The sequence below is a fragment of the Triplophysa rosa genome, linkage group LG16 (assembly GCF_024868665.1).
Source record: "Triplophysa rosa linkage group LG16, Trosa_1v2, whole genome shotgun sequence".
Lineage (NCBI taxonomy): Eukaryota > Metazoa > Chordata > Actinopteri > Cypriniformes > Nemacheilidae > Triplophysa > Triplophysa rosa.
In genome coordinates, this window is record NC_079905.1 from 6,225,654 (window position 1) to 6,249,333 (window position 23,680).

Consider the following 23,680-nt stretch of genomic DNA (forward strand, 5'->3'; position numbering starts at 1 on the left):
CGAAAATGTTTACACATTTTTTTTTAAATTAAGGATACATTTAATAAAGATTTGGAATTTGGCTAGAACATGACAAGGTAACTTTAAAGGCAGCATAAGGCTGCTGTCCTTCTGAAATGTCAATATCTCCATATTTCGTGATTTGTATTTTTTTGCCACTTTTATTATTAGCCATCCTTTGGTAGTCACTGGGTTTTGTAAATATCTAGCCAATAAAACACCAATGACACATCGTTTAAAAAGTAAGGTGTTTTTTGATTTCCTGAAAAACAGTGAATTTGGACATCTGATGTTTCGGAAGGAGAGCCACGATAATTAAGTTGCCCACCTTTAAGGAACAGCCACCAAACCAGAATTGCACCTACAAAGCTGTTTCTGTAGGAAGCTCGCAAGATTTTGGAACAAACATGTTGTGTAGGTATAGCGATGTGTGACTGTTTCCCGGGTGAGTTTTTCTCATAACCTGTTTGTAACGTTTTTCTTTTTACGCTTTCTTGTGTCATCGTATTTATTTTGAGCGCCGAATAATGATCGCCGTTTCCATTCTGTGGACGCACACTGATTGATGGCTGCTGTTCAAAGTAATGAGGCCACTGCGGAGATGGACAGATTTGTAAGGGGGGTTCGGCTTGTAAATCTGACCCCTCTCCCTCGCTCTCTCTCTCTGGCCCAATGTGAACCTACGAGAAGAGAAAGTCACATTTTTCACCATCTCGCACACAATCGTCCTCTCTGAGGACTTTCTTTGTGCTCCGTCTCCAGGCTTTTTTCATCCCTTTCTCTGCGAGACACATCTAACTTTATTACAGACTAAACAAAAGAAGGCTTTGAAGTGCAGACGGGCGTTTTACACGGACCCTGCCCACCTCGCCGTATCCGCTGACAGTGATGGGTGCTCCTGCGGACACTCTGGAGTAGACTCTCTGAATTAATATCTGCTTTGCCTCTTTAAGCATCTCTTGTAAAAAGCTGGCCCAGCTTCCCCTCCCCACCATCCTCCGTGTGGAATAGGCCACCATATGGCAGAATAGCTCCAGGCCCCTAAAGAACTGGTGTGGCATTCCATTCTTCACTCCAAATTCATCTTTTCGCTTTAGATACTTCCGGACGAGTATAGATGGAGGTGTGTAACTAGGACCGCTGCATAAAATCTAGAGATTTACATCAAAAAGACAGTCGGAGAGAAGAACAAATAGTTATTGGACAGTGAATGATATAATGCGGACTTATAATAAAAACTCAAGTTATCAATCATGAATTAGATTCATCCCTGAATTAGAGACTCCCTGGTGATTAATTAAACAGAAAAATTCATTTCTTATATTTTAAAAGAATATAAATATAATAATATATCGGGCGTATTTATGTGCATCTTTCCCCAGGTTCATAAGCCATATAAAATATCATATAACCAAATTTGACGAATGCTTGCTGTATCTCTTTCAAAAACGTTAAAAATCAGTAATGACCAAGTAGATGAAAGAACGAAAATGCACTAGTGTCAATGCTTTTATCTCACCTTACACTAACACACTGCAATATCACTCACTCAAAAACACACACACACTCCAATGTCAAGTCCATACTTATGCAAAGTGCGGCCTACTTTGTCATTTAATTTTTAAAAACCCTAAGGTCGTATAACACACTTTCCCTGTCATTTGCAAGTACATTAACTCGGTGGCCATGCGACAGCCAAATTATGCTAATGGGCTGCTAAAATGGGTCATATAGACAGTGCGTTTTACATTAGCTTCAAACAATAGGGAGGGAAGAGCAAAGCAGAGGTGACAGCAACACCGGAGGAGAGAGACGGCGTCTGTCTCCTTTACCCGTCGTTACGTCCTCATCTAGAGCAGCCAGTAAATGTAGGTCTCGTGCCCGTGTGAAACCACAACAAGACGTTCGTCTCCCATCGTCCCCCAAGACTGCAGAACACGGTATCGAAATGCTTGCTGAATAATGAACGGGCTCAATTAACGGATTATTAACAGCAATTTACTTTACTTAGATAATCCACTTTCAAAGAGTATGGTGAGGTTGGATGTATTTTAAGGAGCGGAAGCATAACTGCGTTGCAATTGTCGCTTAGCTGTCTAAATATAGCATGGATTTAAACAGTAGATGGAAAAAAAATAAGAAAAAAGAAAGAAAAAATATATATTCACACAGACACACAAATACACACACACACACACAGATATATAAATGGGTAGTTTATAAATACGTTGTAAATTTGCCCTACGGTGAGAGCAAAAATATATACAAAGAAAATAATGAAGATAAATCTCTCTTATGCAATTTTATACTAAAAACTTAAATATTAATATTATAATATGATAAAAAAATAATCTTTTTGTCACTAATTCAGTGTGTAGTGTAAAAGATTTTAAAGGTACAAATACGGCATGCTTCTCAATTACTATAAGGTCACAAACCAAGTATGCATAATATTGACAAAATGCTGTTCAAAATAGTTCTAGATGGAGTCTAGCATGACACACCACACAAAAAGTCAACTTCCCACAAGCATTCCTGTCAACCACCCATTTCTAAACTACAAAATATGCGAATCAAATGAAAAATCTTCAGTCGAAACAAAAGAGCCTGTATTACTGGACATTTGTCAGGAAGTAAAGCAATAAAGTGTTTCCAGGCTGACTGAAGCAGCTGTGCAGCATGTTGTTATTGCGAGAGCTTCCACACGGCGAATCACAGCGAGCCGGGTAAACAAGGAAAGGCTAAACGAGTGCATGTTAGCTAATTAAACAGCACTCGTGATTGCTGAGTAATTGAAGGTGCCTCAATCTTCACCTGAATACTTCCACAAATAATTACCTTCTTGTAATTAGCGTTGTTGATAGAGTGTTTGCGTGCGGCACGCATCTGAAATGCTCGCCCATTAGTCGCAATGCGCTGAAGATATCAAATCAAATATTTGAATGGCTTGGAAATTAATTACATTTTAAGGTCAATTAAATACATGTTTGTAAACAGACGTTTATTGCCAATTTATTGTCATGCTTCGTCATGGTTTTGATAAGCAGGACATATTGAGAGCTGCGATAGGAATCAACAGTTCAGAAAACAGTTCTGTTGTATCCTGGTGTCTGACGAGAGGTAAAGAGAATGTGCGTTGCGATCGATACAGACTTCAATAAGTCCTTTTCAAGCCATCCCCGCAGCTGTCTTTAATAATCTCCTCGGTTGTAAAATAAACACAAATATTTCATACTGTTTGTTTATCTTCTATCTCCCACAGCTAGCTCCAGCATTGCATTATTTTTCTTTTTCTTTACGCTATTTTCTCTCTATCGCACGCTCGCTCCATCCAGGTTTGGTCGAAGCGGTTGGCGGGCCGTCATGTCGTCAGGCGCAGTCAATAAATCACCTTTCGCCGTTGCCATAGAGGAGCAGCCCAGCCGTGAGACAATGGCCATTATATATCCTAAGCACTGCAGTCTCTTTCCCATCTGGCCCTTTACGGGGGAACCGCTGTTTCAGCTGTTGGGTGGCGGGGTGAAAAAGTGCTCGTTCAGTCAATCGCGGCGCTTCTTAATCCCGAGGTAAACCCGGAGCCCAAACACGCTTCCACAGCGTCATCTATGCCTTCCCTGACCGAGATACAGATAACACACCATCCAGCTCTGAGCTAAGAGACACAACAATGTCAAAACAGACAGAGAACCCCCATGTGGAGGGAAATACGAAGAAATCGGAGAGCTGGAGAACGAGGATGAGGAAAGGAATTGTTTTTTTGTCTCTTGAAATCCCAGAACACAGTCTTTCCACTAGGCCATCACCTGAGCCGAGTACCTGACAAAAAAACGCACCAAACACACACACAGCAGCTGCTTCCATTGCCTAGCAACTACCAGTTGATAGATGATCCTAAAAGATGGATAATTACCATAAATCAGACGGTTCTGAATGAGAAGCGATGAAAAACAGTAGAGCCTGCAGCACTAACGCCAGGCAACCGTCATCGACATGACGTTGTCTTCATCATACTCCCCCCCACACCTGTCTGCTTTGGATGCAAAACAAAACTTTACTTCTCAAAGGCCTCGCACGTCAACACCAAACACATTAAAAACACACACTTTAAGTGGGTGACATGGCTTAGTGCCACATTCCGTCTTATTTTGGATGTGGTCTTGAATCTGGCTAGTGAAATTTAACAATATTTTGTGGCACTATTTATTATTATTTTTATTTTATTAGCAGGAATGTGATACCCGTGTTTGTTGTTGTATTTATCAGGAGCCAAAGACTTCCCATCACATCTCTGACTGAAAAGCAGCTGTTTGGGGAGAGGTGGGCTGTTAGTGATGTAATCTGGAGTGAATCTGAGGAAAAACAGCTACGAAGTGGGCCGCGAGCGCAGCGAGAGCGTCCCGCAATAGCTCAGTGTGATAAGTTCCAAACGCTGAAGGATAAATATGAATGCGGCAAAGTACAAACAGGGCTTGATAGCAGATCGTAGATTAAGGTCTAAAGCATAACAAAAGTGATTGCGATGAGAGCGCTTTGTCGAAAAGTTTCTTGAAAGAGGACGCTTGTGACGAATGGCCACAACCAACATGCGACAACAGAAAATAAGTCACGAAAAAATCTACAGGAAGAATTCAATGAAGCGAGACAACAAAGAAAGAAAGAAAGAAAGAAAGAAAGAAAGAAAGAAAGAAAGAAAGAAAGAAAGAAAGAAAGAAAGAAAGAAAGAAAGAAAGAAAGAAAGAAAGAAAGAAAGAAAGAAAGAAAGAAAGAAAGAAAGAAAGAAAGAAAGAAAGAAAGAAGCAAATGTGTGTGACCTAAGAAAAGAAAGTAAATCTAAAGAAAGGTGCAGGTAAGTAATAAAACGAAAGAGAGAATGGCAGAGATGTGCATGTCACTGAGAGCGACAGGAAAAAACAAGAGAGCAGGAGGACAAAAAGCACCTCCTCTTCTGGGCCGTGACCTCACCAGTTCAGTCTAGCTGAGTCTGGTTGCACAATTAACCATCAATCAAACGTGCCAGTGCCGTCATCCCACCCCTCAGCTAACACACACAGTCCCAGATCCTGACCCTTCCCTGACCGGGAAGCCCTGCATATGCAAAAGACAAATATGGGCAGCAGGCATGCGGTGGAGATCCATTTATTTGTTTATTCATAAGCTGAAACTGTGGAATCCTAAAGGATACAGTCAAATGAGGGCAGACCCCCCTTCACTTGCACATATCCTTTCAACATTCTGTAATGCTGTAGGAGCGCTGAATTAAAAACATCATACCTTACTTCCTGTTTAATATGATCTGTGATGACGGTAAAGGTTTGGGGAGGGGATGGGGTCAGCTGTAAACTTTAGCAGCTCCCCGAAGACCAGACCGTTACAACTGGGTGTCAGGTTGCGCTCCAAAGAGCATCTCCACACTGGGGCGTCATAAATAACCCTACACGTCGTCCCATAAAACAGAGGCCTCTGCTTGTCTCTCTACTGTCTACCCTCTGTGTGCATCTGGTCTGCAAAAACTACTACAAAATAAAGTGTCTGATGTCATCTGTTCGATTCACGCCTCTGTCTGAGAGGGGACTGTTGGTGTTGAGAGGTGTTTAACCTTGATATGCTCAGGGGCAACTGTTGGGTTCTGCTTGATGACATCAGCTAGGGAGGGTAATGTTGTCACTGCATTTATTGTGTGTTGAAACACAAACTAGGACAGGTTGTCAGATACATAATACAACAGCCTTGCCAGAATTAAAAGGATAGTTCACCCAAAAATTATTCACTCTCTAGTTGTTCCAAACCTGTATACATTTCTTTGTTTGGTTGAACATAGAGAAAGATATTTGGAGCAACGCTTGTAACCAAACAGATCTTGGACCCCATTGACTACCATAGTAGGGAAAAATTACATCGGTAGTCAAAAAATGCCCCAGAACGGTTTGCTGTCTTACATTCTTCAAAACAGAAAAAAAAAGTAATTTTTCCTACTATGGTAGTCAATGGGGTCAATAATTATAACACCCAATGTAGTAAAATGGTTTGGAATAAATAATTATAAATACTAAAACGACATGCTTATAATAGTAACATAAAAACTTTTTTTAACGTTTTGATCATTTTAATAATGAATGATTAAGCAATGTTGCAAGCTAGATCTAAACCATGGTCATCCACGTCACCAAGGCTCAGCATCAAAGCACATGTGCAAACTACAAGGTCATAATAATAAAGTTATGTGTCTTATAGAACATCTCACCCTCCTCAAGACTCTACTTTTTACTCTACTTCTGTGTTGAGATGTTGCTTTATCAAAAAAAAACCTCACCTCCGCTTGGACACATTGAAAAACAGAGGCTGAAGGACAGAAAATGATAAATTCGCTGGTAAGAGTCCCGAACAGACACATTCCTGTGACCCTGGACGCAGCCACACAAAGAGCAGCAGCCTCTTTCTTTTTTCCAGGTGCCTCTGTGCCGGGCGTGAAAGTGTGCTGAGAGGGGAGCAGAGTGTATGGAGGGTCCGGAGAGGAGCACTAAATCACACAGAGGCCCACATCACACACAATCAATAACAACACATCAGAGACACAGACAGAGAGAGAGAGACAGAGAGAGAGAGAGAGAGAGAGAGAGAGAGAGAGAGAAAAAGTGCAAAGCTCATCCCTCAATTCATGATATTCCAGGGTAGAAGCGAAAGCATAGCAAAACTCGCAAAACCTTCCAGAAACAAACGACCTCTCTCTCTCCTGCACACACACAATTAAACTTTCACAGCCTTGCAATTGCCCTCTAACAATACGCCGTCCCCCACATCTTCTCTCTTGTTCTTTCCTTGCACCTAAATAATATTCACCATGATAAATGATGCCATAACTCCGATATCCACAATCAATCTGGCCTTTAAAGACACATCCATCTTGTGTAATGTTGATGGGGGACTCAGTCAAATGGAGAGACGTGACTGCTTTGCTGACCTGAGAATGATGGGGGGGGCAGCAGCCCCACTGACTGATGCCTGTCAGGCCACATCTGGCTGCAAAAATAAATTAGGCTTATGAAGACAAATGAAAAGGCCTGCTCTGCCACTGAGAGAGGGAAAGGGAGTGAGCGAGCGAGTGAGAGAGAGAGAGAGAGAGAGAGGGAGGGACAATGAGCAAGTGAGAGAGAAAAGAAAAAGAGAGGGAGGGGAATGTGGGGGGAAGAATTAAAGAAATAAAGATCAGCAACCAGCTGAGAGAGGATTTCTCCTGTAGGCAAGATGTTGCAAGATGTGCAACATATAAAATATTTTTTCCTAGTGTGTTCTTATCATTCAAACTTTGATTCATGTTATCAAAGCTACAAAACAACCTGTAAACAACAAAGCAAAAAAAGCACCTTTTTGCCGTTTAGGTTTTATTTGTTTTATTAAAGAATGTTTTGAATGAAAAGTCACACTTGAACTAGATTTTAACATTCAATAAAATCAACGCAAGTAAAATTTTGTGATTCTTAATATCAGTCACTAATACTAATACTAATACTAATACCATACAATGCCAAGAGGCCATCTACTTTTATTTCTAGAGAAAAAAATAACAAGCAATAGAACAAAAAACAAAGAATTAAACAAACATTACACAAAATTACTAAACCGTTTCTACCACTATTTTTTATATAACACATTAATACTGATTGGAAATGCCAGTTTTTTCTTTTTAGACCTAAATCAGGTTCATGTCAAATTACTTTTTTGATGGCCAGAGAATAAAACATAACATCAATCACACCCAGAATAATAAAGTTTGTGTTTACATAATATATGTCTGTGTACTGTGCATATTAATTTTGTATCTGTTTAGCGTGTTGACAAAATGTTTATATGCTCTCCTACTTGTAAGTCGCTTTGGATAAAAGCGTCTACCAAATGAATAAATGTAAATGTATCTATAAAAACATACACGCATATATTTAAAAAAAAATATATACAAATGAATATACATTTATATATAATTTAAATTATTGGTAAATATAAATAAACACATAAATATTTCCTTAATATGTATACATGTATGTGTATATAAATACAAAATTAATATGCACAGTACACAGACATATATTATGTAAACAATCTCGATTAAACGTGTGACAGCCCGGATTTCTATCAAAATTTTGTCAAAATGCCAATCTTGGCAAGATCATGTATATGAATTTGGTGTCTTTCATTGAAGTTACTTTGTACTGTTTAATACTTCAGAAAGATTTATGTAGATATAAATATTAACATTTGCTTGTTTTTAATTTAATATTGACTTTGTACCGACAATTTAGCAAAACTTTTCTAGGAAACAAAGATTCTGCACTCAGATTCAACAAATATTCATATTTCAGGCGGTCGTTCAACAACAAAACGGGACGTTCCCTTCGGGTGGGGGAACGTGCAGAGTGGAGAGTCCCATGATACTCTTTGCGTCATTAAATGTTTACAGCGCGAGGATCATTACACACCACATATTCAGAGCTTGTATGAGGGGGTCGGAGGTCAGGCGCAGAGCTCAGAAACCCAGTGTTCAGAAGTCTGTGGAATTCATCAACTACCGGCCCTCAGTGTAGGAGACAGAAAGCACATTTTGAGTGATGGAGTGAATGTGCCCTGTCGAGTAGTACACAGCAGTGTGAACTATATTTGACCTCTTTCCTGCCTTCCTTCTCTCTCAGCTGGAGCATGTAGACTTAGTTTGTTAAAAATGCTGATGAATGGATCAGATCAGAACAGAGCAAAGCTTATGCTAAATCAGAGATCTTTATCTCTACATGGTTTTATCGCTTTGAATTCTTTAATTCATGAATTATTTCGATGTGCCATTACTGCAGCTAACTACAGCTCCTTAAATAGTACAATAAAAAGTTAAGAGGGAGATAGGGCGGAAAAGAACAGCAAGTTGGTGTGTAGTTGACAGAAATATTACAGGCCCATTTTTTGGCAACAGGCGAGCAGCGAAAAGGTGGGAGGGAGCTGTGTGTGAGAGAATGAGAGAGATGGATTATATATGTGTGTGTGTGTGTATGGTGGATAAGGGGGAATGAACTCTCCCAGGCTTTGTCATATGAGTTTTCCCAAGCTCTGGCCTCTTTGATAAATGACACATGTCATTCTGTCAGAGTGTGACAGCCCAGCTGGGAGGGCCTCTGATGTATGGCCACACTGCTAAAGGAAATCAGGCTTTTCTGGCATGGACGCAGACCATGCCCTTTATATAAGGTCCCTGCTTTCCTACACGGCTTTTTCTTTTTTCTTTCATTTCTTTTCTCCTCCTCTTTTTTTTGAATGAGAGAGGAGAGCCTTTTATGAGCAGAGACATGCAGCTGAATTTGTAGATTGATTTAAGGTTTGCGGTGAGGGAACAGCAAATGCAGGTCAGATGGATTATGGGTAAAAGGCTTTAATTCTACAGCTCAGGGCTTTCTTTTCACCTGAGAGAGAAAACATACACACAATAACGCTCTTAAATAACCGCCAAACTGCGCCATCCTCGTGGAACGATGCACGTTCTTGTAAAAACATCAAACGTAAATGTCTATTCATGTCCTCGCTGAATTAAAACCAGAGATCATAGGAAGTAGGCTACTACAGAAATACTCAAATCAGCCACATTGTCTTTACAGCTGTGACCTGAATTTAGTGTGAGAAAAGAGAGAGAGATACATTCATTCATTTAGCAGTTGTAAGTTTGATGACAGTTTGTGTGATTTACACATAAATAGTTACACTTCTCATTGAAAACTAAGGACATGATCAAATTAGTTAAAATATAAAAACAAAAAAATGAAGAGCACTCATGAAACTTTGATAAAGATATATATATGCATATTCAGTCCGCCTATCACAAACAACTAAACACGGACATCTGTGACTCCTGAACTTTGTACAGCCAGTAAGTTAAAATCAACACACCTTTTAAAAAAACAACTGACATATTTTAGTGACAGGAACAGACAGACACATTTCAGGTCTTCCACCACAATAACAGCGCAGAGGCAATAAATCTGCCACCGGGCTCAAAAAAAACCTGGCGTGAGCAAACTCTGCGAGACTGACACCATGCAAACAGGCGGTGAGACGAAAAACAGAGCGACGCTGATAAACTTGTACAAAAATCTGCACACGGACAACATTTTAGGATAAAACGCATGCAAAAAGTCGTACACTGTCAAACAGCCCCTGGAAGGCGTGGTAGCGCTTTACTGACCACCTGGGGGTCGTGAACTGTGGATGACCCCGAGTTTGATTTGTGATGGGTTCGGAGAAGGAGGGAATGAGAGAATGGTGTGGCTAAACGAGAGGAGAGTATCATTAACCAATGAGTGATGAGTTTAGGACAGTGGTAGACCCTCCCCCTTCTGTTCATCCTCCACTGTCTGTCCCAAAAGAGTGTCCTAACACCCTGCCTGAGAGCCTATTCACATCTCCCAACCCGAAACACGAAAACAACGCCATTTTGAGTGCAAATTGCTCGAAATGTGTTTAATGTTCACTACAAAGAAGCTATGATTCCTTCACAAACGAATAGCAAAAAATGATTTCAACGTACAGTAACTCAAAGGGGACATAACATTGAGGGACAGTTTTATGTGCTATGTCGAATGCTCTCTAACGTTTATAGTTCAAACCTCTCTCCTAATTTCCTATCTGTAACAATAAAACTAAGCTATAATGACTTTTATTCGCAACCGACACTTATTTTTTAACTCCTCCCCTCGAACTAAATGTCAAGTAAAACCACTATTCATAAGCCATTCAAATCCCTTCAAAGTCTTCAATTTTTTTTTCAGAGAATTATTTAATTCACAAATGTGCCACAAAGGAAAAATGGCTTGTGAGCACATTTTTTACTTTAATTCTGGGATCAGAAACAGGGCCAAAAAGTCGTAATTCAAAACCAAATTTGTGACTTTTGGTGCAACAGCCCATGAGAAACAAGTGGAGTGGAAAAACATGCCACAAAGTGTTGAATGTGCAAAAAACAAAAAACTCCTTGACAAACTAGGCCTAATACGAGCAGTTGCAGTTTTCTCATGTGCACACTTCCCGCGGCAGCTAGATATCTCACCCCATGTGCAGTATTGACGGACAATACTTGAAACAGAGGTATATTTACATGAAAGAAACGACACCTGAGTATTTATGACACGTCCTCGCTGAGTCTCGTCACGCAGCGGCTGCTCTGACGCTTCTAAGTAGGGCTGGATTGCACTGCCATAACCAATTTAACATGGAGACGGTGGGGTAGAGGAATGGATACACACGTGTACACGCACAAAACCGCAGCAACACACACATACTTCAATGCTGAACACTAAAACTGGATATTTTCTATTGTTGCTAAATGAAGAATTCACTGGCACATTCCATGTTTTTGCAAAATGTGATTTTTTTATGACAAAATGTACATGTTTATGTTTTGGTCTAGAACCGGTTTGGGCATAACTGAGACATTGAACTTGCATGTTGACAGACATGTCATAACATTAAAGAGTTTGGATCTGCTCTAAGATCTAATATGTCACCCAAAAAATTCTGTCATTATTTACTCACCCTCTTGTCATTTCAAACCTGTATGACTTTCTTTCATCTGCAGAACACAAAAGAAGATATTTTAAAGAATGTTGGTAACGGAACAATGGTGGTACGCATCGACTTGCATTGGTTTTGTGTCTTTATTTATTATATAATAGAAGTGAATGGGTACCACCATTGTTCGGTTACCAGCATTCTTTAAAATATATTCTTTTAAGAGCCATACATGTTAAAATACTGACAGAATTTTTCATTTTTGGATGAACTATCACTTTAACTTGATAATTTGCTTTGAAGGGGTTCTTAGATCTGATGGAAGAGTAAATATTTGTGTTCCTCTTTTGGAGTCACCTGACTTAGCCCTTACCGCACATCTGTTCATCTTTCTACGTCTTCGTTACCAAGCTCACAGACTTTGGGGCCGAGCAGAACAGGTCAATGATCAATGATGCGTTTCTTGGTTAAAGTTCCACCAACCGTATGGCTTTCAGTCAGCTGGACAAGTTAATAGCTGATCCTCATGTGTGCCACACATTTGTGTGCGTTTACGGGTGTCTGCGTGGAAGTCTTACGAGGAAGCATATGGCTTCACGAAAGTGGTGGCCAGCAGAGAACGGCAAAAACAGCAAGGGAAGGGGAGGCGAGGAAGATCTGAAGGGGACACCCCCCCCACTGAGTTCTCAGACAGAAGATTCAGAGCAAGGCTTAGTGCTTTGATTGACACTGTCTGGGCGAGTCTGTCTCCAAACAAGCTTTAGGCCTCTCCGAACATGTGGCATTTGAATGTGATTGCGCCCAAATCACTATAAATACCTATAAAGTTGAGTCTGGGAGACAAGTCACGACATGTTCACTCGTCTATTAACGGATATGAGGATTCTAATACAGTTCACATCCCTCAGGGCTTCTGTATGCGAATGAAATAAAAAACAGATGTTGGAAAATATTATAGAAATATGACGACTACTCTTATAGTCAAAAGGTCTGGCAAAGTGCAGTATGTAAATTCCAAAAACTCAATTGTCATTAAGTTACATGATTATTGAAGGGAAAAAGTGTTTTAATGTGTTAAAATTTATTTTCTTGGCTTGAAACACTTGAGACAAAAAGTAGTTGTAACAAATAAATAGTAAACCATATTTTATGTATTATCAAAAAAATTTCAGTATGACATGGATTTAATTTTTTTTTTAAATAGGCACTATTTTACGGTCACATTAATTATTTTAAAACTAATATAAAATGTCAGGAACTGGTATTTTAGGAAACTATTTTAAAGCAATATTAAATATACAAGTCAAAGGCTGGAAGGTATATACAGTGATGATATACAGCAAGACAGAGAAAGAGAAAATAAAACAACGGGTTGACCCGCCTGCTGTCCATCTGAAAAAGAAATGATAGCGCTTTGCTGTATAAGTCCCCCAGATGCCTTATCAGCACCATAAAACTAGGAACCAAAAAAAAAGAAAAATGATATTCATTACTTTCCACCTCCCTAACGGTTAAATAAAACACTTCACCAACCGAACAAAAAAAATATACAGCCACTTTGAAGACCTACCAGCCACTGTCTATGTGTGCAGGCGGGCTTTTATCAATGACGCTAATAAAAGTGACCCTCAGCAGAGGAACGGAGTGACACCGCGCTCTTTACCTAGCTTTAGGGGTGATGGACTGCAAATGTGGTCTTAAACACTTTACAAAAAAACGAGCAATGAAAGTGTCAGGGTAAAAACACCGAAAAGCAAGCCATTTTGTGCGACTGTTCAAAGGCGGCTCGTAAAAATAAGAAGCCGGGTCTTCATGAGAGCGATGCGGAGCAGTGCATTATGGGGCTCAATGAGAGTGTCAACACAAGCTGGAGGCTTATCTTTATCCACTCTTTGTGTGTCCAGTGGCTTAGTGCTCATAGAGAAGAGTCGCAACGCCTCTGATCAAGAGTGAAGCGATAGGTACCTCTGCCCTTACGTCCCCACATCAGGGGAACTCAGGGATTTGGTTCTTATTTTAGTAGCACTAGGTCAAAGGTCACACTCGAGCAAACACGGCTTCCTCTCAAACATAAAGTACATGATCCGCCAGCATGTACGGGTGGGAGGCGATTTCAGTAGGGAGTTTGTTGTAGTCACTTGACCCCAGCTCAAACGCAAGGTTTGTTTACACAGGTGACGCAATAACCCAGTTCCCAAACGGCAAAATATGACTGCAGTGCGACTGCACAGTTTTTAAAGAGACAGTTCACCCAAAAATGAAATCATTCACTCACCATCATGTGCACCTCTGTGGGGCACAAAGGGAGAAATTCTAAAAATTGCGCTGGATGCTGTTACAACGACATTCGTTGTAGCATGCAACTACAACGAATAGGAACAGTTAATGATTTAAAAAGCAAAATGGCATAAAAAGGTCCATAAATCTCATTATTATACTCCAAAAACATGCAAAGCAATACAGCAGCTTTGTGTGGGGAACAGACTGAAATGTACACTCATTTTGCCGATTTGAAGCTTAAATCGTTTAGTCATCTATTATTGTAATTCCATGAAGAAAGAAAAAGAGGATCACGGAAAACTTCGATTTCCTCAAAATTTCTCCCTTTGTATTCCATGGAAAAAAGAAAGTCATACAGGTTTGGCACTTCATGAGAGTGAGCAAATGATGACAGAATTTTTGCTGTTGCGGGAACTATTCTTTCACAACAAATACGTCCGGAAATACTTCACAGCTGAACTCAATGCGTATTCAATCTTGTGCCGTCACACTTGTTGCGGTGGTATTAAGACGCGTACAAACCTCTTGACAAAAGTTGAGTATTAAATAACCGCAGGCCTGAAAATAAATGTAGCGAAGGTTTGGTGTTCCCTTACGCAGACATTACCCAGAAGCCTCCTATCTGGTCAGCCATAACTCTCGGTAACCAGGACCACTTTCTACACCAGAGGCCCATTCATTTAGCTGAAACAGACCACGACACCTCGCTAATACTCTCACCTTTTACAAGCCTCTCACATACACACACTCACACCCTATCAGCGTTCAACCACGGCCGGCCTGAAATGGGGCTGTATTTCAAACCCCCACAGAGGTGTGGTACGTGTTTGTGTGTGAGTGAGAGAGGACCTAAGAGGGGCCTGTCTCTGCAATGGCCACGGGTGATGGAGGGCCCAACAGGGCCACTAAGACTGTGCACTAAGATTGTTCTAGACCTCGGGGCCTCGGAGGAAACATATATCCACCTGGCAACAGGGCAGCATGCTATGAATGTGTGTGCGTGCGTGCGCGCGCGCGTTCACGTGTGCGGGCAGATCTAATCAAGGGCTAATAACAGCACAGAAGAAGTCGTTGGCCCTCGTAAATCAATGTGCAAAATAATTGCTAATACACTGGTTATCGATTAGTGTTGGGGCAACTCATTTTCGGAGGCTATAGCTACGAACTAACAAAATGACAAGGGTAAAGTGTTATTTCTCTGCTGCGCAGACAGCTGGGCTGCGCAGAGGACTGAGGCAGGCAGTAATTCTTAATTGACACCTGTCAGGGTAATGACTGCAGTCCCAGCTGCTGCGGGAGAATTTCTCCCCACTCCCGTTCATCTGTCAGCTCTAATACCTTTCTGAGCACCACTCCTTTCTTTCTCTCCCTTTCATTTTTTTCGCACTTCCTGCTTTATTCTCGCATTGTGCATCTCTGTCCATCACCGCATCCTCACTAACCCCTTCCTATTTTCTGAAGTCAGGTTGCCATGGTCCATCCTGTGGGAAACGAGCTGAAGATATAAAATACAATTTTTATTAAGGCAGTTTGAAATGCAAAATCATTTTAAGACACGTGTAGGTTAAATTTCCCAGCAAAATACGTCACCACTTGGATGCTTTTTAAAATGGTCAATTTGACTGATCAATGTTAGATGAGGGAGATTTAATTTGCTAACAGGAAAGAGATTACACACCTCAATGCGCCTTACGACATTTAAGGAAATAAGACGAGGGGGCTGACGGACAAAACAACAAAGTGCTTTTTTCTGTCTTTCATCATTCGTCTTTTGTGCAGGCAGGATATTCTGAGAGAATACAGCGGTTGAGGGGAGGAGGAGTGGCGAGTCCCAGGACGTGCCTTCCCTGAGTTTGAGCTTCATGCTTGTTTACTTAACATCATCAAAGAGCTTCCGTTCGTCTCATGCCCATCTGTCAAAATTAATGTTGCTAAATATGAACACATGATCGTGAGGCTTGGCATCTCTAATACACCCTGAAATCTCAGATAAAATAATATCTGTCATTTAAAGTTAGGCTAATTGAAATGCAAAATAAATAAATAAATACGCGCCACTAATCAGTGCACCAAACAATGCCATAAACGCTCGCAAAGCATCATCCTGTTCACGACGCCACATGCTCCTCAGATCCTACAGCACAAACATCAAAGCTCAATCTCCTGCTGGCCCATTATAAACACTGGCGCGGATCTGTTGCCTGTGCCGTTTGTGTTTTATCTGATGAGGATATATAAGACGCACCGTGAGGAAAACGCCATACTGGGATGAGAAAGCTCCGGCGAGCCTGAAACACCCCATCCTTCCTCAGAACCAGGAAAAAAGCAAAGGAAAGCAGCAACAGATGAGTGTAGGGCAAGAAAGAGAGGAGGCAGACGTGAGCTCCCCTGGGTACGAGTTGACCTCTGTGTACTCCTCAAGCTTGGAGACTCCCGTTGCTAGGTCATGACTCTAGCTTTTCTCTCTTTTGTCTCCCCCCCCCTCCTTCTCATCTTTCTGACTCACTGTGGACTAAATTAGCTGAGAAATGAAACAAGGGGGATCAAAACAGGCAGGACGAGAAAGACAGAACAAGACGGCGAGAGAGAGAGTCAGAAAAAACACAGCTGGCCCTTTAGATACTTTTGAGTTCCCATAATGCTACAGTACCTCTAATCCAAACGCTAGCCTCTTTTCGGTCTTGCGTGCACTCGTTTTTCAGCTGAGGCTTAAAGAAAATATCAGCAACCACACTCGCTGCTTTACACACGGACATTCAGACATGTAATAAAATAAGTCTGGAAGTATTCTTAGACTTAACAAAACTTGTAAAAACAAGATATCTCTTAAACGTGCGTAAGCTCATTAAACCACAGAGCGGTGTTTACCATAGAGGGCTCTGGGCCGTGCAACGTCACACACTTGGCTCGTGCGAAGTCCCAACATATTTTCATTTTGATCCACTCTTCCCATAAAACCTGTCATCGATCTTCATTACTCAAACTCAACCTCCACGTTCTTGGACAAGGGGAACAGCGAGGCCAGGATTCAGAATAACTGGATACTCTTTGATTTCCTATAGGCCACTGGCTTGATCCCCAAATGCAAATTAAACTATTAGTTGTAAGTGGTGGGTCTCAACATGAATATTGACTAAATGGGTCAATGTCACCTGTTAATGACATGAAAGTGGATGAGACTACCCTCCAGTAAAGGCAGCGCAAGGTGAGCGTTGCCGTCGTGCTGCATTTGCATGTTGCTGTTATTGTCTTTCAACAAGAGTGAAAGTTTATTTTGACTGCTAAAAGTATTAAAGGCACAGACAAACCTAAAATACAAAACCTAAATGTATCCAGCTTTCATATGCATGTGTCGTGATTTATGTCCATAATTTGTTTTGTATATACACAGCAAATGGTGACGGTCTCCTCCCATCTCTATTAATTCATCCCAAACTGACAAACAACTATTCAAAATAGTTCATGTCCCAACTGGACAACTGATGAATCTAAATATTTCACATTTCTCAGCAGGTGCACAAATGATTACAAAGAATGTACATGTGTGCAACAAAACCTCTACATCTTTAACAAGAAATTGACCCGTGCTACAAAATATATATAAATCATAAATTAACTACATCACTGCACACAAACTATAAATGCAAAGCTCACACACAGGCTCACTCTGCATGTAACGCAGCGCTGAGAGACTTAAGCAAAGCAAGGTTCTCAACACTGCTCAAGCATTTTCAGAATTCAAGAGCGTGCTGGCGCGTTTATTGTCAGAAGGAGCGCAGAGAGTCGGTACACTGAGAGCTCGAACTCTGGTGCGACCAATGACACAGAACAGTGGTATGTCCATCAACATGGAGACGGAACGATGGTGTGTTTGCCGAGCGACAGATCTGATTGGCTGACGCAGGGTTGTTCTGATTGGCTGCCTCAAATGCTTTCTGGGCCCAGCGGTGCGGTTAAGAGCCTGGATTACTGAGGTCATTAGGCAGCATTGCCACGGTGACGTGATTAGTCAGGTAGCAAAGTCCATTTGTCACCTGCACCAGAAAATTGAGTTAATTCAGCACTACAGGCTAAAGGGACTGTATAATATCAACTTGATTACATCAAGGCAGCTGCAGACCTGACACTTCGCTGAATTTGTCAGCTTTAATCGTTGGAGCCTGTCACAAATCCATCAGGAGCTCAGATAATTAGGGTTCCTCCCTAATGAAGCCAGCAGAGAAACCTTTACCTTTATGTCTGATAATTAAGAAGCCTCTGGTGCCGAGGACACAACACATTTTAATGACTCCCCGTGCTGGTTCCTCCCTTTATTTTTCTACTGTCGAGTGTAATTGTGTGTGTGTTTTTCCAATCTGACTCTATCCTCAAATGTGAATCTGAAATAAAAAATAAAGCCCCATACTTCATTTTAGCAAAGAGTAAAAACATGATTATTTAATATCTCATATTGAAAACTGAAAAGAATAAATAAAACGAAAGCAAATGATCGTAACGCAACTCGCACATGCCCCAGCTATTCAAGGGACGGGGTTGCGTTGAATGGTCGCAAACCGAGCGTGTCTCTATATGCGTGGGAGGTTGTGAAAACATAAAACCAAATGAAACCTGGAGCAACGGAGAGATACCGTATTCATCGCTGAGTCCTCCCCTGGCTCTTCTACTCCGTGCTAGAGCTCAAGCTCACAGACACAGTCTGTGCTCTACGTGGGAGGCCCGTGTCTGTTTCAGAGAAAAGCCAGCAAATAAATACAAATGACTGCAGCAGCCCAACATAGAGAGAGGGACACTCCGATCCCACTGCACCAAAACGTCCCGAACCGATGGGCCGAGCTCACCGCCAATGCATGTAAATCACTCTTAGCAAACAATGGCAATGATGACAACCAAATCGAGGCAAACTCGTCCGTTAAAAAGAGGTGGAGCATAACGGAGAGGAGCGTTGAAGCCGAGGTCGAAAGTGTTGTTTGCACACACTCATATAAAGCGCAAATTATTTTTTTTAATCAGTTCTCAAAGGTATGATTTTATTTTAATTAAAAGTAGGAATATTCATTTTTTTTTTAAAAAAAGGGAGAATCACATCATTGCATTAGGCTTTTCTTAAAAAAAATTCTTGTGATGTGTGCAAAGAGCACTTTTGTTTTGATAGAGATAGAAAAGTGTCAGGCTGCAGGAGAACGGAAACAACGTGCTTGCCAACGTTTGAATGACCATTAAAGCAAATGATGAACATGCCTGTCAGAATAGAGAAAATTAAATCAATATTCAGCTGAGGTGGAGGGGGCTGATGACTTGTTTTTGTGGAGGAGCTGCCAGGTCAGATTACCAAGCGCCATCTCACCTCTGTGAGCTTTCGAACTCCTCATGTCAGTCACTCCATGGAAGTTTAAAAGACAAAATAATCTCCAAAAATACAACTCCACACATTTAACGGAAAAGTAATCGTACATATAAATAAATAATACATGAAAATAAAACAAAGCTGAACTAAAGACTATTCTTGCTAGCCTTTTTGGTGTGAAAACTGGAAAATCGACCTTGGTTACAACAGTGTGTCTGGAATGCCCGTTTTCTCTCATCATTCAAATATCTGGGCCCAATTCTAAAGATCGGTATTTAGTCAAACTCTCCTGATGCTTGAACTTGAAAGAGAGCCTTCATTCGGAAAAGAATGGACCTGTTAGTCACAGAGATTAAAAGAAAAAAAGGAACGAAGGGAAAAAAGGAAGAGGAAAAAGTGTAGGATAAAGTATAACTCCCTTATTACAAAAGTGTTTGTTTTTTTGTGCAGTAACGCCATTAAAAAAATCCAAACAGTGTTGATCACAAATCAAAGCCTCTTCACTTCCATTAATAAAAAGAAATCAATTCTCTCTTAACATCAAACAACACAGATACATGTCTTAGCAGAGGCCTTCCTCGGTGACATCTATCAGGGAAGAGATGTTCTCTTTGCTACAGTTTGTGCTCTCGACACGCCCCAGCAATCCCTTGTCCCCTTTCTCTCCCTCTCTATCTGAATGACGAAAAAGTACTTTATAGCCCTGCCGAAAACTTCTCTCTTTCCTTCTCTATTTTCCCGCACGACGGGTGCAAAAGTTGTCCTTTGAGTGGCTGCGGCCACACGGCGCATGCGTGTTTCCATGGTGAATGATTTACTGATGTTTATCAGGAATGAATAGATCAAAGGCGGCCACATGACAGGCGATCAATCAAGCATCAAATCAAGGATGGCAATCCACGTCTAACTAGAAGAACTAGAGCACTTTGAAACTACATTTTCTGCCGGATATATACAGGCCACTGTGGAATGTGGAAGTTTAATTTGGCACTAGTTAAAAAAAGTTTCTCCGCATCTTTTAAAACTATATTTAGTGCTTACTAAAAAAAATCATAAAAATAAAATTATTTATTCGCTTGTACACTTTTTCTTAAAAAAACAAACAAAGTAAAATACATAGCAGTACAACGATTGCTTCATTTAGAATAACCATTTAAAGTTATACAACTTATAAAGAAGTGTAAGTTTTCAATGTGTATTTTGCATGCAAAATACATTATCACGATTATTGTACACAGAACACTAGATCGCACGCATACTCCGCTTACCTGAAGATCGCCTCGGCGCTTGCTGCTTTCTCCGCGGCATGCTGTCGTCCCACTCTCTCCTCTTTACTTCTCATACAGAATTAAAATGCCAGTGACGGAGAAACAAGAATAAATGTAAAAGCTGTACTGCAAAGCATGTAACGGTGTGTTCTCTTCGTAAGCAACCAGTCTTATTTTATTCCACCTCTTTAAAACATAAAGTCTCTAAAAGCCGAAGTGCAAAGTCTTTGAGGGGTCAGCAGGTCTTGGAAGAGGATTTTTCTACAGACCAAAAAGCCTGTAAGATAAAATGTAGAGTGTAGGTGTATCTGGCCGACACGTCTAATAAGAAGTCATAGCATGATTGCCAAGAGCTGAGATATAACTCCCCGTCCAGTCTTACGGCGCAGAAACACACAGAAAACCGCTTCCTTAGCTTGCCCTTGTCGCCATCCAGTTTATGGCAATAGTTTGTAGCAGATGTTCATCAACGCACAGTACAAAACGGAAGAAACTTCCACAGTTATGGAGAGCCCGTCCAACTGTATTTCCGTCCTCTCGCTCCCCTGCTCGGTGGAAACCCTAAAAACGGGACAAAACGAAGGGAAGAGACAGGCAGACGGGAGACAGTTAATGTCAGTCACAAACAGCTCGGAAGCGGCTCGCGTTCAGTGCGCATTTTTAGCGGACTAAATTCCACACGCACGCAGCGGAGTCTCTCGCTGTTCGCGCTCCTCCCGATATTCACCAAACACACTGTCCGTCCATGCTCAGGGAAACATGTGGACAGTTGATCTAGGCAAGCGTGACGCGTTTACTACAGAGCGATACATAAACAAAAACCGCGCTCTGTCGTTATAAAACCAACGTGCACTGATTACACTATAGAAAACAAAAACTCCAGGGAGCGAAACGGGGGTCGCGGCTCTTCGCTGAAACATGTATCGCGCGTTCAGGATGCGTGAGCGGTTCAGACAGTCTCAACTGATAGACAGACACATCGAGTTGCCTTTCCTGCCTCTCTCTCTTTACTCCACCCCTCCGGAGCGTCACTCTGACAGTGAAAACCCACCTGTCAATCTTTTTAATTGTTCTGTTTTTTTCCCTCCCCGCAAAACAGGAGCGTTTGAAAGACAAGGAACAGCCTTTTCGGAGAAGACATCACTTGTTTTTGCGCTGTACATTGAAAATAAATATTTTCCATATGATTTTATAAGAAAAAAACATTGCGCTGATGTGCAAAATGAAACAACCATTGTATTAGTGTTGTCCCAGTCATGCACGGATAGTCTATTGCTTTAGGAAATGACTTTCTAAGCGTCATCGTCATAATAAAACAAGTTGCCCACTCTTGGGGACGTCACGCACAAACAGTCAAACGCATAAAAGAAGGGGAACCACACTATAAACTATTTGGACTGCATACACCCACGTTCCTGATCATTTTTCTTTAATTTTCTAAAGTATTTCAAATGCAGCACGTTTCATGCACATAAAACGATTTCTTTTTCTCGCATTCTTTAGCATTGTTTCGTACACAAAACAAAACAATAAGTAGGCTAAATCGAACCCCTTTCAGGCGTGCGTGTGCTGCGAGGAAATTATTTGCGACCTTTTTCCATCTCCGAAAACAGGACAGTTGGAAGTTACAGATTGATTCGTTACACCTTACTAGGAAGTGAACACTTTGCACGGGAAGGGGAGGGACTCCTGGAACAAGTTGAGTATGACCGTAACAAGCCTCTCTACCACGCTTACACATTACTTATTCATCAATTGCAAAACATCCACAAATTAAATAACGAGTCCATGGTGTTAGACATTTCAAACCCTATAGTTTAAGAACCGTAATAAATCCACCGCATATCTGCTCGCGGGCTACTTTGTTGACACCGGTTTACCCGGCAATACCCGAAATCTGACTTAAATCTGAACTTTGTTTGTCTTCATACCAGCGTTGACGCAATGTCCACTCTTTCTTTAAGTTGGCGAGTGGGTGGGTGTGCTTTTTAAGTGCTCGGAAGGGGAACAGGAGCAATCCGAGGGATTTTTTAGGGTGGCCCTGACTCGCTCTGCTCGCCTGGTATTTCTAGCGGATTGTAAGGTTCTTCCTCGCTTGGCGGTTCGGCGCGCGTCAGTTCAGTGCGCAAACGCGGGGATGCTGCTATGATTTCAGCGGATAATTCAGCCTTCTGGACCGACGTGAAAGGTTCTCGCCTCTGCCTCCTGCATATCGCATACCGGTGAGTGCACATATTTGTTAGTATACGGACACACACTGAATGTGTAAATCAAGCAGACCCAATCACTACACATCACTACCAAAGCGTTGATGTTGCTAAACAAATGGTAATCGGACGCAACGTTTAAATCGTTTTCTTACCTTTGACGGCGCTGCGCATCCTTGAGCTATTGCCAGTTGCAATCTAACTGATCATTTATGCTGTACGCCTGTCGGTAGGGGCTAATAATGTGGAAATATGTCCAAGTTCCGCCCCAGCATCTGTCCATCTATCCATCCTCGCGACTACCTCGATCAGGCTGTCGCTGTTGATGGCACTTACGTCACCAATCTCCCATCAGAAACTCATCGAGCTCAAAGAATCCGAGATTTCTCCCGCTGTAGGGCAGCAGTATTGCTGCATTTTAAATACCACGATTTCCCGTGATTTGTGTGTGTGTTAACAGCAAATCTCTCTCCGTCTCCGTTCTTCGATGATAAGTAGTTTGTCTTTTTCAAATGAACGTAACGTTACTTTAGAGAGATGCTGTAAAATCCAAATAAAAGTTGATCCCTTTATGTGGCATTAATGCATTTTTTCTTAATAGTCTACTTACTGGTAACCTTTGCTACATTTTAATAAAAATGTATAGGCTACAACAGCATTTTTTTATAGTATTGCCTTCAAAGACATATCTAAATATGATATGTATCCGAATGGTTTATTTTATTTTTCTTAGCTTTATACTAGGCTATGTTGTTTGAGAATAGGCTACTGTACGCTCGTTAAAACTGCGCAACAGTAGTTCGACTCCAAACTGTGTAGCTGTCCCGCTAAAAAATAATTTGCATTCCACCGAAATGAACGCTTTTTGTTGTTTTGTCACATCACAAAGCATTTAGCCTATTCTAATACATTTTAAAGTGCTCCTCTACATCTTCATCGGATGATAGATTGGAGCAGATCTTGCGGCACTCAGAAAACGCAGTACAAGTTCTCCTCAGAAATAATGTTTGTTTTTAGCATCGTTCCCCTCCAGTGTGTCAGTATGC

General features: G+C 41.2%; 1 protein-coding gene across 1 annotated transcript in view; it reads right to left on the reverse strand.

Annotated features, from left to right (window-relative positions):
* The window catches only part of tshz1 (teashirt zinc finger homeobox 1), a 33,648-nt gene extending 10,556 nt beyond the window's left edge, over positions 1-23,092 (reverse strand). The window contains exons 1-2 of the mRNA XM_057354456.1: positions 22,790-23,092; positions 20,428-20,988 (exon numbers count right to left, since the gene is read on the reverse strand). Of these exons, the coding sequence (XP_057210439.1) occupies positions 20,428-20,467 (40 nt within the window). The 5' untranslated portion in view covers positions 20,468-20,988; positions 22,790-23,092. The remainder of the gene's footprint in view (positions 1-20,427; positions 20,989-22,789) is intronic.
* Between the last annotated feature and the right edge of the window lie 588 nt (positions 23,093-23,680).